Source organism: Lucilia cuprina, chromosome 4, assembly GCF_022045245.1.
Source record: "Lucilia cuprina isolate Lc7/37 chromosome 4, ASM2204524v1, whole genome shotgun sequence".
NCBI classification, from domain to species: Eukaryota; Metazoa; Arthropoda; class Insecta; order Diptera; family Calliphoridae; genus Lucilia; species Lucilia cuprina.
In genome coordinates, this window is record NC_060952.1 from 42,344,413 (window position 1) to 42,357,197 (window position 12,785).

At 29.4% G+C, this 12,785-nt stretch overlaps 1 protein-coding gene across 1 annotated transcript; it reads left to right on the forward strand.

Moving 5' to 3' along the window:
- Positions 1-10,594: 10,594 nt before the first annotated feature.
- On the forward strand, positions 10,595-12,416 carry LOC111677327 (2-(3-amino-3-carboxypropyl)histidine synthase subunit 2). The gene is made up of 3 exons (XM_023438425.2): positions 10,595-10,899; positions 10,964-11,116; positions 11,186-12,416. Exons 1-3 carry the CDS (start codon positions 10,741-10,743, stop codon positions 12,353-12,355), a joined length of 1,482 nt encoding a protein of 493 aa, XP_023294193.2. The 5' UTR covers positions 10,595-10,740; the 3' UTR covers positions 12,356-12,416.
- Positions 12,417-12,785: the final 369 nt, after the last annotated feature.

The window sequence follows — 12,785 nt, forward strand, 5'->3', positions numbered from 1 at the left end:
GTAACGACTGTCTTTACTCTCCATTACTAAGTTGCTTAAAACCAAATACTGTTAAATTTAATATTCCTTTTGAAATATAAATCGGTCAGTTCATCTAAAAGATGTTGTGTTCCTCTCTTCTGTCTACTGAGTATTTTATTTTATTATTTTCTTTAAGCATAAAAGAAACAATTTCAGGATAACAAGATACCATAGAAAAGTGGTTTGTGTTAGTTGAAAGCTATGGTTTTGTTTAAAACCTGTTTTATAAACCTTTCTTATAATAAAATATTGTTTTTAAATAAGGGTGTAAAGCCCATTATTATAACTTGGCAATAACTAAAACTAGGTTTTTATAATACCGATAATTTATATAAATCAAGATAAACATGAAGCCCTGCATCAGACAACATTAATTTGTTTGAAAAATATCGTTAGCGCCATAAGCACCCGAAATTTTTTAGATTGTCTCAATATTGTTGAGTAGAGACCATTTAATATTTTAAAAGTTTAAACTTTAGGTCTTGATAACTTTACCGGTGGAATACGAAAAACTAAAGATTAATGTTTGAAGGTTCCCATTTTCCTATATGAAGATATATGTACATAGGTCGACTTCGAGGATTTCCTTTTAAACAACAAGGGATATTTGAGTTTTTTTATATGAGCTCTGTCATTTAATTAACAATCCAAAAATAAAATTAAAAAATCTACTAAACATTTTCGAAAATGTTTTTTGTTTTTCTTAATTTTTAAGACTCAGAGATTATTTATAACATAAAACAGAAGAACAAGAATATTACTAAAAATTTTGGAATCTAATTTCGAATATTCGAACATAATACTGCATTGTCACTATATGTATTTAGTACTGCTAAGTTTAAGCATATTCGTTAGACGATAAAAGTTTTCAAAATTTTCTACCAATTTTAATTTTATAAACAAATTTTATTTCATTTTCACATAGAAAATTATTAAAAATTTTACTGCATTATGCAAAAACGATTAATAAAGTTGACAATGGTTTACTACACACTTTTTCAATATAAAGACAGGCTTTAATAATCGTTTTTCCATAAGGTGGATAAATTCTTAAAAGTTATTTTTATCTGATCTAAAGCTAATTTAGTCATTTTAAATCTTAAGCACTACTTTTTCCTGCCAATATTACAACCGGTTTACATAAGGAGCCTCTTTACAAAATCGCGTTTTTTCAACTTTGCAATTAAAACTTTTATTTAAATAGTATATGATGATTTATCCATTGAAATAATTGACTAGATGCAGCATAGCGGGCTTTGAAAATTAAAAATATCAGCTATGCCGACATCTTGCCAACTGATCGATAGATGTTTTAAAATTAAGTTTATGATTTTCAATAAATATTTGTTTTCTTTTAAATTATGTGACACTTTTTTAAAAATAACTTAACAATTGTTAAAGTTTTGTTTTCTTTTTTTTGTAAAATATGTTTGAAAATTGTATTAGACGAATAATTTTCGATCCGTTGGTGACAAAGTCTTATTGGCAACTAACTCTGAAGATCACAAACAAGCTTATCACCACACCTCAAACCATTTTTTGATTTTCAATATTGGATACACTATAAGGGGCAAAGATATTGCTCGTATACACTGTAACTATACATTAACTATGTATATGTATGTATGTATTCAGATATAATAATATAAATGTATATGTATAAATTTGAAAAAAAATATTCAAAATAACAATTGAAAATACTTGGTATTAAAAAATATTAAATCTAAATATGCACGAGTAGTACGAGCTAAGAAGGTGCAAAGACACACACGCACACTAACTCAGAGACACTCCGATTTATTAATGAGATTCTTTTTTATAAAAGTACTTACGTAGGTACGTATAACTCGTAACTATGACTCGAAATGCGTCCAATAATTGAAAAAAAATATACAAAACACATACATACACACACACGAAAACTCAGTCTCAAACACACATTCATACAAACTAAATTCAACAATACGAGTACGATTGTGTAAATGCGTACTGTCGTTTATTTGTACCTATACAAAATAGTACCTGATCTGCATTTTTAATTAAGACTTGCTGATTCTTTTTTTAAATTTCATTATTATTATCCACTTGACACTCTCTATCTATCTCTCTGTCTGTCTCTCGAAATTGGCTTGGATTTAGTTTTGGTAGGAGCGTGACTTAAAAAAAACACAGTTTTGAATATTTTTCCATTTGGCTACATACATAAATATAATAAAAAAAAACACACAAACATAAATTCATATATGGTAGGAGTACGAACAAACACTTCTAGGAGAGAAATATGTACGTGTATATTGACTATAGTTTCCGGTCTGTATATTAGATTTTTCTATATAAAAATTAAGTTATTGTCTTTTCTTCCTAGAACATAACAAACTAATTTGGTAATAATAAAAAATAATTTCTTTTTTTTCATGAAAGTTAAATACATACATACATATACATATGTATGAGGCTAAATTTCGTGATTTCCTTTCAAACCAGAAAAAGGAAATTTCTTATCTGTTTTAATCGAACAGGTGAAATTACATAGTTTTCCGAAATTCTGTCCTTCCGCTTTCAAAATTTGTCATACAGTGCGATACACGTACATACATACATACATACATACATACATACATACATACATACATACATACATAGAAACATACGGTTATCTTGTTTCCGTTAACCAATACAAAAATATTTTGATGTATTCCATACAATAAACACAAAGCACATTTACGAAAAATAAAAAATTTAAATATTCAAAAATTCATATTTGGCTGGCTTAGCCATAAAATATGGCTATAAATTCTTTCATTAAATTCAATAAAATAAAATTACAATATGACGAGTCGTATATACCCTGCACCAAAGAAATTATTATTTTTTTAATTACAATATTATGTATGTATAATTTAAATTTAAATTACCATATATTTCTTTATACATATGTACATATGAATTTTCTAAATTGTTTTCAAATTAAAACTTATTCTTGTAAAATTTTATTTTATTTGGACTAGCTAATACCCGGTGTACTTCGCAACCCCAATCGAAATTAAATACAAATACAAAACATATTTATTAATTTATTAAATTAAAGGTTTATTAGAATTTCATTTAATGCATTAATGATCTATTTATTTTTTGATGAAATTTAATATATACTTTTATTTTTAAAAAATAAATATTATTCTAATGCCTTGGGACACACAATATTTCTTGTTTTACCCTCTAGTATAAATTAACGATTTAAAAAAAAAATCTATCTATCTATCTATCTATCTATCTATCTATCTATCTATCTATCTATCTATCTATCTATCTATCTATCTATCTATCTATCTATCTATCTATCTATCTATCTATCTATCTATCTATCTATCTATCTATCTATCTATCTATCTATCTATCTATCTATCTATCTATCTATCTATCTATCTATCTATCTATCTATCTATCTATCTATCTATCTATCTATCTATCTATCTATCTATCTATCTATCTATGAAAATTTTGAATTATCTAACAGTTTTCAAGATATAAGAAATTTTGTATTTAATTCATATATGTGTTGCCAAGCACCCAATTTTCTAAATTTTCACATGAATGTCAAAGTTATTCACGTAAAATTTGAAGAGCTTTAGGCTCCCCGAATAAAAGTCCTCCCTTTTTCCTCCAAAATTTTCAAATAAATATTAAAGTTCTTGTGCAAAATTTGAAGAATCTAGTTCTATTAGATTCCCAATTAAAGGAAATTTTGCATTTAATTCATATTGGAGGTACCAATTACACCATTGGAAGTCCACCCGTTATAAAATCTTTTCTTAATTAAATAATTCAGGATACAACTTACAAGTATGTTTTCTCTAGGTCTCATATTTTGTCAGCATAAGAAGTATTTATTACAGTTTATAACAATTACATGAACTATAGTTTTGTAGGGTATAATAATTACAATACAGAACTTTTAACAAATTCATTCTTATTAGTACATTATTAAAAATGTTCATGTATTTCTGAAGTGATAATCTTCTCGATTGCTTTACTTCTTTTGAGGCAGGGATTTCACGGACCCCGCTACATGTTGTCATATATATTCAATCAATATAAATAAAAATCACTTTACGATTATTGAAGATTATAGCTTAAAGAGATTCCCAAATATACGAATTTTCGTATTTAATTCATATGTAAGGAACCAAGCCCTTAAAGTAATTTATGCAAAATTTTCGAATATTAGCTTTAATATTTTCACGGATAATTTGTATATCTATACTTCAAATGGGAGGTACCACGACCTCCTTAAAAATGCCTGCCCACTTCAATCCCATATATTCACATGGATGATCAAGGTATTTGTGCAAAAATTTTGGGATTTCCACTAAAATAGATGTCACGCCTCAAATTTGAAGACTACAGCTATTAATTTTCTCAGATATACCAATATAATATTTACTATAATACACCCATTGTATCTAGGGTTGATCATTTTATATCCATGTATTCATATAAAAATTTTAGAAAAATCGGCGCCCGTTAAGCGGATTATAAAGTCCAAACAACATACAAATTTGTTTATAACATGGGAATACAATATAGTTTAAATTAAATGGGTTAACATATGGAAGGCACATTAAGTTCATATTATCATTTCTGTTGATAAATGTGTCCCTTATTTAACAGTGTAATAGATCATTATGCTATGTGAACACGGTTATTGGATCTTACAACGTTGGCAGTAAAATGTGCAGAAAATGCCTAATAATACTGTCAACTTACAAATTTTGTCTTGTAATATTTTCGGTAATGCTTTTTCTTACAACGTTAGTAGATATTTTCTAAACATTTTTCTGACAACGTTGTAGGATCTGACAACCGTGTATCAAGGCTTTTACACAGGTCAGCAAACTTTTGTCAAAAGCTGTTCTAGCCTTCGGTCATTCGAAGAAAGTAGAAGTTATCAAACTTTTGTAAACCTCTTGGCTTCCGACTAGCTAAGTGACTAACTATTTTAACATGTTCTAGGAGAAAGTATATCGCGATAGTCAGAACTATTACGCTTTATCTTATAGGAAACGTCAAAATCAGAGGGCGAAGTCGGTTTAAAATTGTCGGCGGCGGCGGCGTCTGAGCTAAACCCAGCAGTTCGACGGGACAGTCCCGAACTGACCACTTAACCTACCACTTGTGGTGGCCCCTAGCCACCTGACTACCCAGGTGACCGACCATTTTAACATGGACTTGTCCTACGAGGAAGTCAATCGTCACTCTACACCCTACAAAGTGACAGTAAAGAGACAATTGCCTCCGCTCTCGCTTACAAAGGGGACACTAAAGTGACGACTGCCTTCATTCTCAAAAAAAAAAAAAACTTCTAAGAATATAATCTCTAGGTTACTTAAGGACAGTAAAGAGAGACTCTTCGCTCCCGCTTACAAAGAGAACACTAAACTGACGACTGTCTTCATTCTCGATTACAAAGGGTACATTCGTGACGAATGACCCAAAACATACGAAATACGATCATCCAGGTGGGTAACTATTAGTGGAAATTAGTGTCTTTCGTATGCATTGACTCTTTGTCGAACTGCTGGGATATGGCAATGAGGGGTATGGTATAAATATTTTTTGATCAAGGCGAATAATTGGCTATATTTAAGAGGCAAACCTTTTTAGATAATGTTTAATTATAATCTTAGAATGATATTTAGAAATACTTCTTACGCATATATATTAACAGAAAATCGGATTAAAATTTTTTTTGGAAAAATTAAATTAATTCACATTCATGATAATGTTCTGTCATAGATGTAAATACATATTATGTATATGTACTGTACATATTGTTAAGATGTAATTTCCCAGATTTATAAATCAGTTATAAATATTTAAATATTATATGAATTCACACTTTTAAAGGTGTAAATACAATGATATATTCTGCAGTATGTACAATATACATACATGCATATATACATTTTATTGGTCACTTGATTTGATTAATAATAACTTTGGCATGTATGGATTGGTACATACGGGTACACAGGTACTATTTTGTTTTAACACACAACAAATATTCACTCATATTTTGGTACGACACTTGTTGAGTGATGTAATTTAAAAATATTTTTATGTGACTTTGTATTTATTTAAAAAAATATACTAACCGTTAAGTAAGTTTATTAATTTATGCATATAAAATATTTAATTTCTATAATTTCAGCCTTTTTTGTAACCAATATTGTCGAATGTACGAGAAAATAATATTAATGATTAATTTAAAATTTGTTTCTTGTATTTGAATTCCTTAAAAGATAGTCACAAATGGCTTATAAGGTTCAACGTTTAACTTCTAAATTAAGTTTGTTAGTTGTTTTTTTTAATCATATTTTTTTGCAAATGTTGTTTATTTATCACTAGCGATCCTTATGTATGTTATTAATTAATTTTAAAGCGGAACATATCGGATATTTTTGGTAAACATATTTTCGCTCATTTTGTACACAGTTTTGTGAATTCCAATATTGTAATGTTGAAGTTTTTGTTGACCCCATTTGTATGCTTCCAAAAATAAACTGCATTTTAAGATACAAACTGTTAATTCTAAGTGTTGCTAAGTATTCGTATGTAACTTTCGTAAGAGATTTCTTTTGTTGTGAGGTTTTGTCAAGTCCATACCACCAGACAGATAACAGCACGCATAATTCTTTTTGATTTCATAACTGCTTCAAGGATTTACACTAAGACTGCAGGTTATGGTATTAATATTAAGACCTTCTTAATGCCTTTGAGAGGCGTCAATACACATCCCTCCTCCTATATCACGACGTATCGATTTGTTAGAGACTTTAGTGTCTAGATGATTAGATGATTTATAGATCTGTCCAATCCAGAGATGGCAAAATTGGTACGATGGTACTTTTTTTGATACTATTTGATGAGCAAAAGTACCGTGATACTTCCGAGTCTTATTTGATACTTTCAGGCCTACAATCTCAATATCCGATTATCGTTTAACCGGTAGTATATATGTCTGTTAAAATATTTTTTTTGTATGGGAACTTTCAATACATCGTTTCGAAGTAACAAGAGAATTAGAATATGGGGATAAAAGTTTCTTTAAAATTTAAAATACTTTTTAAATTTTTTTGGCATCAACTAAAAGTTGTAGGAAACAGTTTTAGTAGGTGTTTCTCTTCAATATTTAAATATAACATTTTAGAAAGTACAATTTATATCGTAGCTATGAGATACCATGCATTTTCTGGGAAAGAAATTGTGTAGCAATCTTCATCAAATTATATCAAAAATTTTAACATTGAGGGATGGACACCATATCAACATATAACGCCCATTCCAATTTAAATATATTTCAGAAATTACAAACTTTTATAAAAAAAATATTTTAGTACTTTGGATTGTAAGTAAGCTTTAACTGAATACTCTCCCAGAGTATTCAGTTAAAGTACCAGCCCACTCGGGAGTAGTCGATAACCTGACGCAACAAAAGCAGAACTAAAAATATGGGTAAGAGAATCCCATAAGACCTCTTGAAATAATGAAAGAGTGAGTAGAACCACGAAAATCCTATAGGGTGACCCTGATGAGAGCAATACGGAAAATCTCCTCAAAATGAGCAAGTCTGTAGTAAGTATGATAGTACATATTCTGAGTGAACACACAGGATTACGAGCACATTTATACAAAATTGGACGTGCGAATTCAGACGTATGTAGAGAATGTGAAGAGTGAAACTCTGGAACACTTTCTTTGCCACTGCCAGCCATTCGTCGAAATTAGATCCAAGTATCTTAGAAGTGATGTTATTCCGGAAATAACATTTGCCACTGCCAGCCATTTGTCGAAATTAGATCCAAGTATTTTAGAAGTGATGTTATTCCGGAAATAACATTCCTGACTAACACTGATTAGAAGATTCTTAGGAATTACGTTAAGGAAACTGAACACTGAAAAATAATTCATTCAGTTCTTTTTTTCATGCTAAGGAGCGCACAACAGGCCTGATTGTGGCCTAGGTGTATTTCTTCAGATTTGATGTATTACACATCCTATCAACCTAACCTCACCTAAGTACTTTGAGATCCAAAAAAGTACTCTCTGAAATATTTTTTGATACTGAAACAAAATCACTTTTTCCATCCCTGGTCCAATCCCTTCAAAGATAGATAATCACTTATATACGGATTTCAAATTATTAAAAGCTGCTTCGTCATCCAAATCAGTTCTCCAAAGAGATTTCGAAAAAATCGCGATGCTGATTTTCATCGCGATATAAGTAATTATATAAGATATAGTTTTGTCGATTTTTTAGCATTTAACTAGGAGAAATAGACAACTGATTTTAACCAGTTTCAGTCGACTTTGTCCTTCGGTCAAAATAAGAGCGTGCCAAATTTCATAAAATCATCTTGAAAATTTCAAAATGTAGCTTGCGCACAAAGTTTACATGGACACAGAGACAGACGAACGTGCACAAGGATATATGTAAATAAATTGAGTTAGACCACTATAATGGTGTAGGTTATACAAAGTAATAGCTTTATATTCTTGGCAAATTTCTATGTTTTTTTTTAATTAAGGATTAATTTACGTTATTGTGATATTACACACCAAAATATAACGTATGTCACTTTAACCATTCTTTGCGTGTATATGGTGTAATAGGTATTTTATATTTGAAACGCTTGTTGGGTATTGGTACACGATGTAAAAATAGAAAATCGGTTTAATATATAATATATATATATATAATATATATATATATATATATATATATATATATATATATTATATTATATATATATATATATATATATATATATTATATATATATATATATATAATATATATATATATATATATATAATATATATATATATTAATATATATATATATAATATATATATATATATATATATATATATTATATATATATATATATATTAATATAACTAATGTATAAAAAACATTACTCTGAAAGCATAGTCCAAATTTCAAGCTGATACGATATATAGATCTCAGATCAGTTTAAAAATGATATATCATTTTTGTAAAAAACTGGGATTAATTCCTATTAATATGGTAGCATTATTTTAAACATAAACTTCATATATCCTTTATTGACAGATTCTTAATCATGTTGATATAAGGAAAAATTGGGACTACCTTCTATTACCTTCACCATGAATTATTAAATGTACCCTACAAAGGAATGTTAAGCCGTTTCAACAGATTTGCCATTTATGTACGCATGTACGTTAAGAGAAGGATTTCTCAATTAATATTTTAATATGCATATCTTTTATTCTCTATAAAGTTTTAAGCTTAAAACGTCGTAAAAGTCTGAATTCTAAAGCCCTAGTGTACAATAAAATAGTTCATATGTTTGTCACTGCATGAATACTTTAATATACACTAAAACCTCAAGAAAAGTGTTTATAAAAATTTTCCAAACAAATTGAAAATACATATGTTCAAAATATTTTTATTTTATTAGAAAAATATATGTACCAATATGTATTTAATTTAATTTGTTATATTAATATATTGATGAAATTTCCGCATGCGTCTTTTAAAAAAGTAGAATCAATGTATATACATATGTATTTCTATGCTGAAAATTGCCTTGACTCGTAGAATGCTTAAAGTAGATCTACTTTCTACTTTTATAAGTGTCAAAATCGGTGCACGAACATATCAGCTGATTTTGACATTTTATATTCTCTAAAATGAGTTTAATGATGGAAAAATAAATAAAAGCTGTAGAAAAACTCGAAGTTTTTAAAAAATACAACAAAAAATTTACACTTAAAAAGCATCGCATGTAATTTGAAGTGTAGAATGCGAACTAGGTATGAAAAGCGAGTAATTCTTTGACGCGTAGTATGGTCCTCCGGCTTTACAAATATCAGCACAAATTCATAATACCCTCCCCACTATAGTGGTGAACGGTATAAACAAATATTTATTTTTCATACATTAAATTTTACATAAGTCTACAAACAATGGATTTAAATGTTTAATACGAATGTTAATTACTTTTAGAATGGGTCTCATAATTTTGTATTGTATTTTAACAGTTTTTTTTTTGAATTTCTTATTTAGTTCACCACTAATTATTCCTGTTAATTGGCAACTCAATGTTACGTTTCGTGGTAAATTCACTTCATTGAACAGTGATGGTATGTCTTAAGGCCCAAACACACAATACTTTGCGTCGAACTGCGACTGGCAGCTACGCAACGTAAAAACATATATTCCCAATCGTTGTGTTGATAAAGTATGTTTAAATAATATAAAAATTCCATATTTAATATAAAAATATTTAATTTAAAATGTTTCGTACGCCAAAGTTTAAAATTTTTCAACTTTTGTACTTCATGCACAAGTGTAACGTTTTGCACAAGTTTGACGTTTAAGCATATGTAAATTAGAATAGAATTATAATGTCTTTCCGATGTTTCTGTACTCGTTAAATATTTAAATCATATTCTGAATCAAACCAGCATATTTATAAACAGTGCATTTAGTACTTTTTGTTAACATTTAAGTTACTTTCACTTTACTTCATACTGTGTAGAACGCCCCATCACTGGCAGGGTTTACGTGATCGGTTGATTTCTTTTGTAAATAAAGAAAAAAAGTAATCAAACAAAAATAAAGTTAAAAGTTGAAAGTAAAAAAAATATATAAGAAAAAAGATAAAATACAATGTCTACTGCAGCTTCAGCATTTTCCAGTTCGGAAACAGCGGCACTAGAAAGAGAGACCGAAAGGACAGATGAGACAGAAGTAACTTTTGAACAAATTTGGAATGAGGAACAAAGTAAAAATTGCATCGAATGGATTCGCAAAAATGGTTACAAAAAAGTAAATGTCAATAATTTCTTTGTTTATGTTTACCCTATGTATGATAACCTTATGTATTTTAAAGGTTTGCTTACAATTCCCTGATAGTTATTTAAAGCACAGCGATGCCATTGCCTCAAATATTAAGAAGGCCGTTCTGACCTCTTTGGAAGGTGACAAAGACTTTAAAGTCTTCATATTGGCCGATACATCTTATGGTAGCTGTTGTGTGGACGAGGTAGGTTTCAAAGGTCAGCTCGATAAATTATCAATAATAAATTTTTGAAATTTCACAAAACTTGTTTAGATTGCCGCTGCCCACGTTGACGCTGACAGTGTGGTGCACTTTGGCAATGCTTGTCGCAGTAAAGTGTCTCGCCTGCCGGTCTACTATTCTTTTCCACAATTTGAAATTGATTTGCAAAAATTTTATGACTACTTGACAATGTTTGGTCAGAGTGCTAAAGACCAAATTGTAACAATTTATTTTGATATAGGTTATCATCACCTTTTCGAAAAATGCAACGAGGAATTAAAAAATATTTTAAAAAGCTTTGACTCAAAAGAAGTGAACATTGTCTGCTATTGTGGCAATACATTTGGTAAATTATTAGAAAGTGGCGAAATTATCACCATGTTCAATGATTATGACAAACATATCAATGAATTAGATGAGACCCGTGTGTGTTTGTTTGTGGGTGGTGATAATCAACGATTTTTCAATTTATCTCTAAGTTCGAAGGCTGCAAAATGGTTTATATATGATGCCTCCTCTGGCAGAGGCAGTGAAAAAAATCCCTTAACAGCCAACTATATACGACGTCGTTATTATTATATAGAAAAATGCAAGGATGCTGTAACTTTGGGGTTAATTGTTGCCACACTTACGGCAGATGGTTATTTAGATGTGGTTAAACGTTTACAACTGATGGCAAAATCTCGTGGCATCAAGACGCAGATAATTTCAGTTGGTCGTATTAATCCAGCTAAATTGGCCAATTTCCTAGAAATTGATTGTTTCGTTCTGATTGGCTGTGCATTTAATAACATGTTTGAGTCTAAAGAATTTTATAAACCGGTAGTATCAGTTTTTGAAGCTGAAATGGCCTTAAATCCTGCCTGGCACATGCGCTATCCTGAATCATATGTTACCGATTTCAAAGAACTCTTACCTGAGGGAAAAAGTTTTCTTGAATTCAATGCAAATGATATAAATCAAGATGATATAAGTTTACTGACTGGACGTTTACGTAATTGCACGAATGGTACCAATGGTAATAACGTTGAAGTATCAGCTCTGAGCGAAAAACAACAGGCCTTAGTAGCACAGCCAAGAATGGAAGTTATGACCACTAATACAGGTTTAACGTTTGAAGATCGAACTTGGCAAGGTCTAGATCCAGCACTTGGTCAAACGGAACCAGCTAAACTGCAAAAGGGTCTTAGTGGAATTCCAATTAAGTACTCTCATGATTAAATTATTTGTTAATTTCATTGGAAAGACTTAAAAATAACATACGAATATTTTCTACAAATTACTTTCAAATATTTTCTAAATTCGTTGGTTATTAACTTTTGATCTCAATAAATATTTGGTGGTGACAAGCAAATTCAGTGGGTCTTATGAACCCCAAAGTTATCGGTTTTATATTCATCTTACAACGTATTCTATGTGACAATGAATGACTAATCCGCTAAGCATTTTTTTTAAAGAACTCGGAATATTTACCGCTCAAATCGGAATTATAGTGGACATTTAATGGAATCATTATTTTACCAAATACAAACTACGACTATACTATTATATACGACTATACTAATATAAATAAATATCCAAAGTTAATTAATTAAAGTTAATATTTTAAATTATTTATTTTAATTGAAAATTGTGATTAGGTTATTTATTT

Excerpts from the sequence above, each read along its gene's own strand:
- LOC111677327 (XM_023438425.2), top strand. The coding sequence starts at position 10,741 with ATGTCTACTGCAGCTTCAGCATTTTCCAGTTCGGAAACAGCGGCACTA. Across the intron at positions 10,900-10,963 it reads GCAAAAATGGTTACAAAAAA|GTTTGCTTACAATTCCCTGA; the intron begins GTAAATGTCAAT and ends TGTATTTTAAAG. Across the intron at positions 11,117-11,185 it reads GTAGCTGTTGTGTGGACGAG|ATTGCCGCTGCCCACGTTGA; the intron begins GTAGGTTTCAAA and ends AAACTTGTTTAG.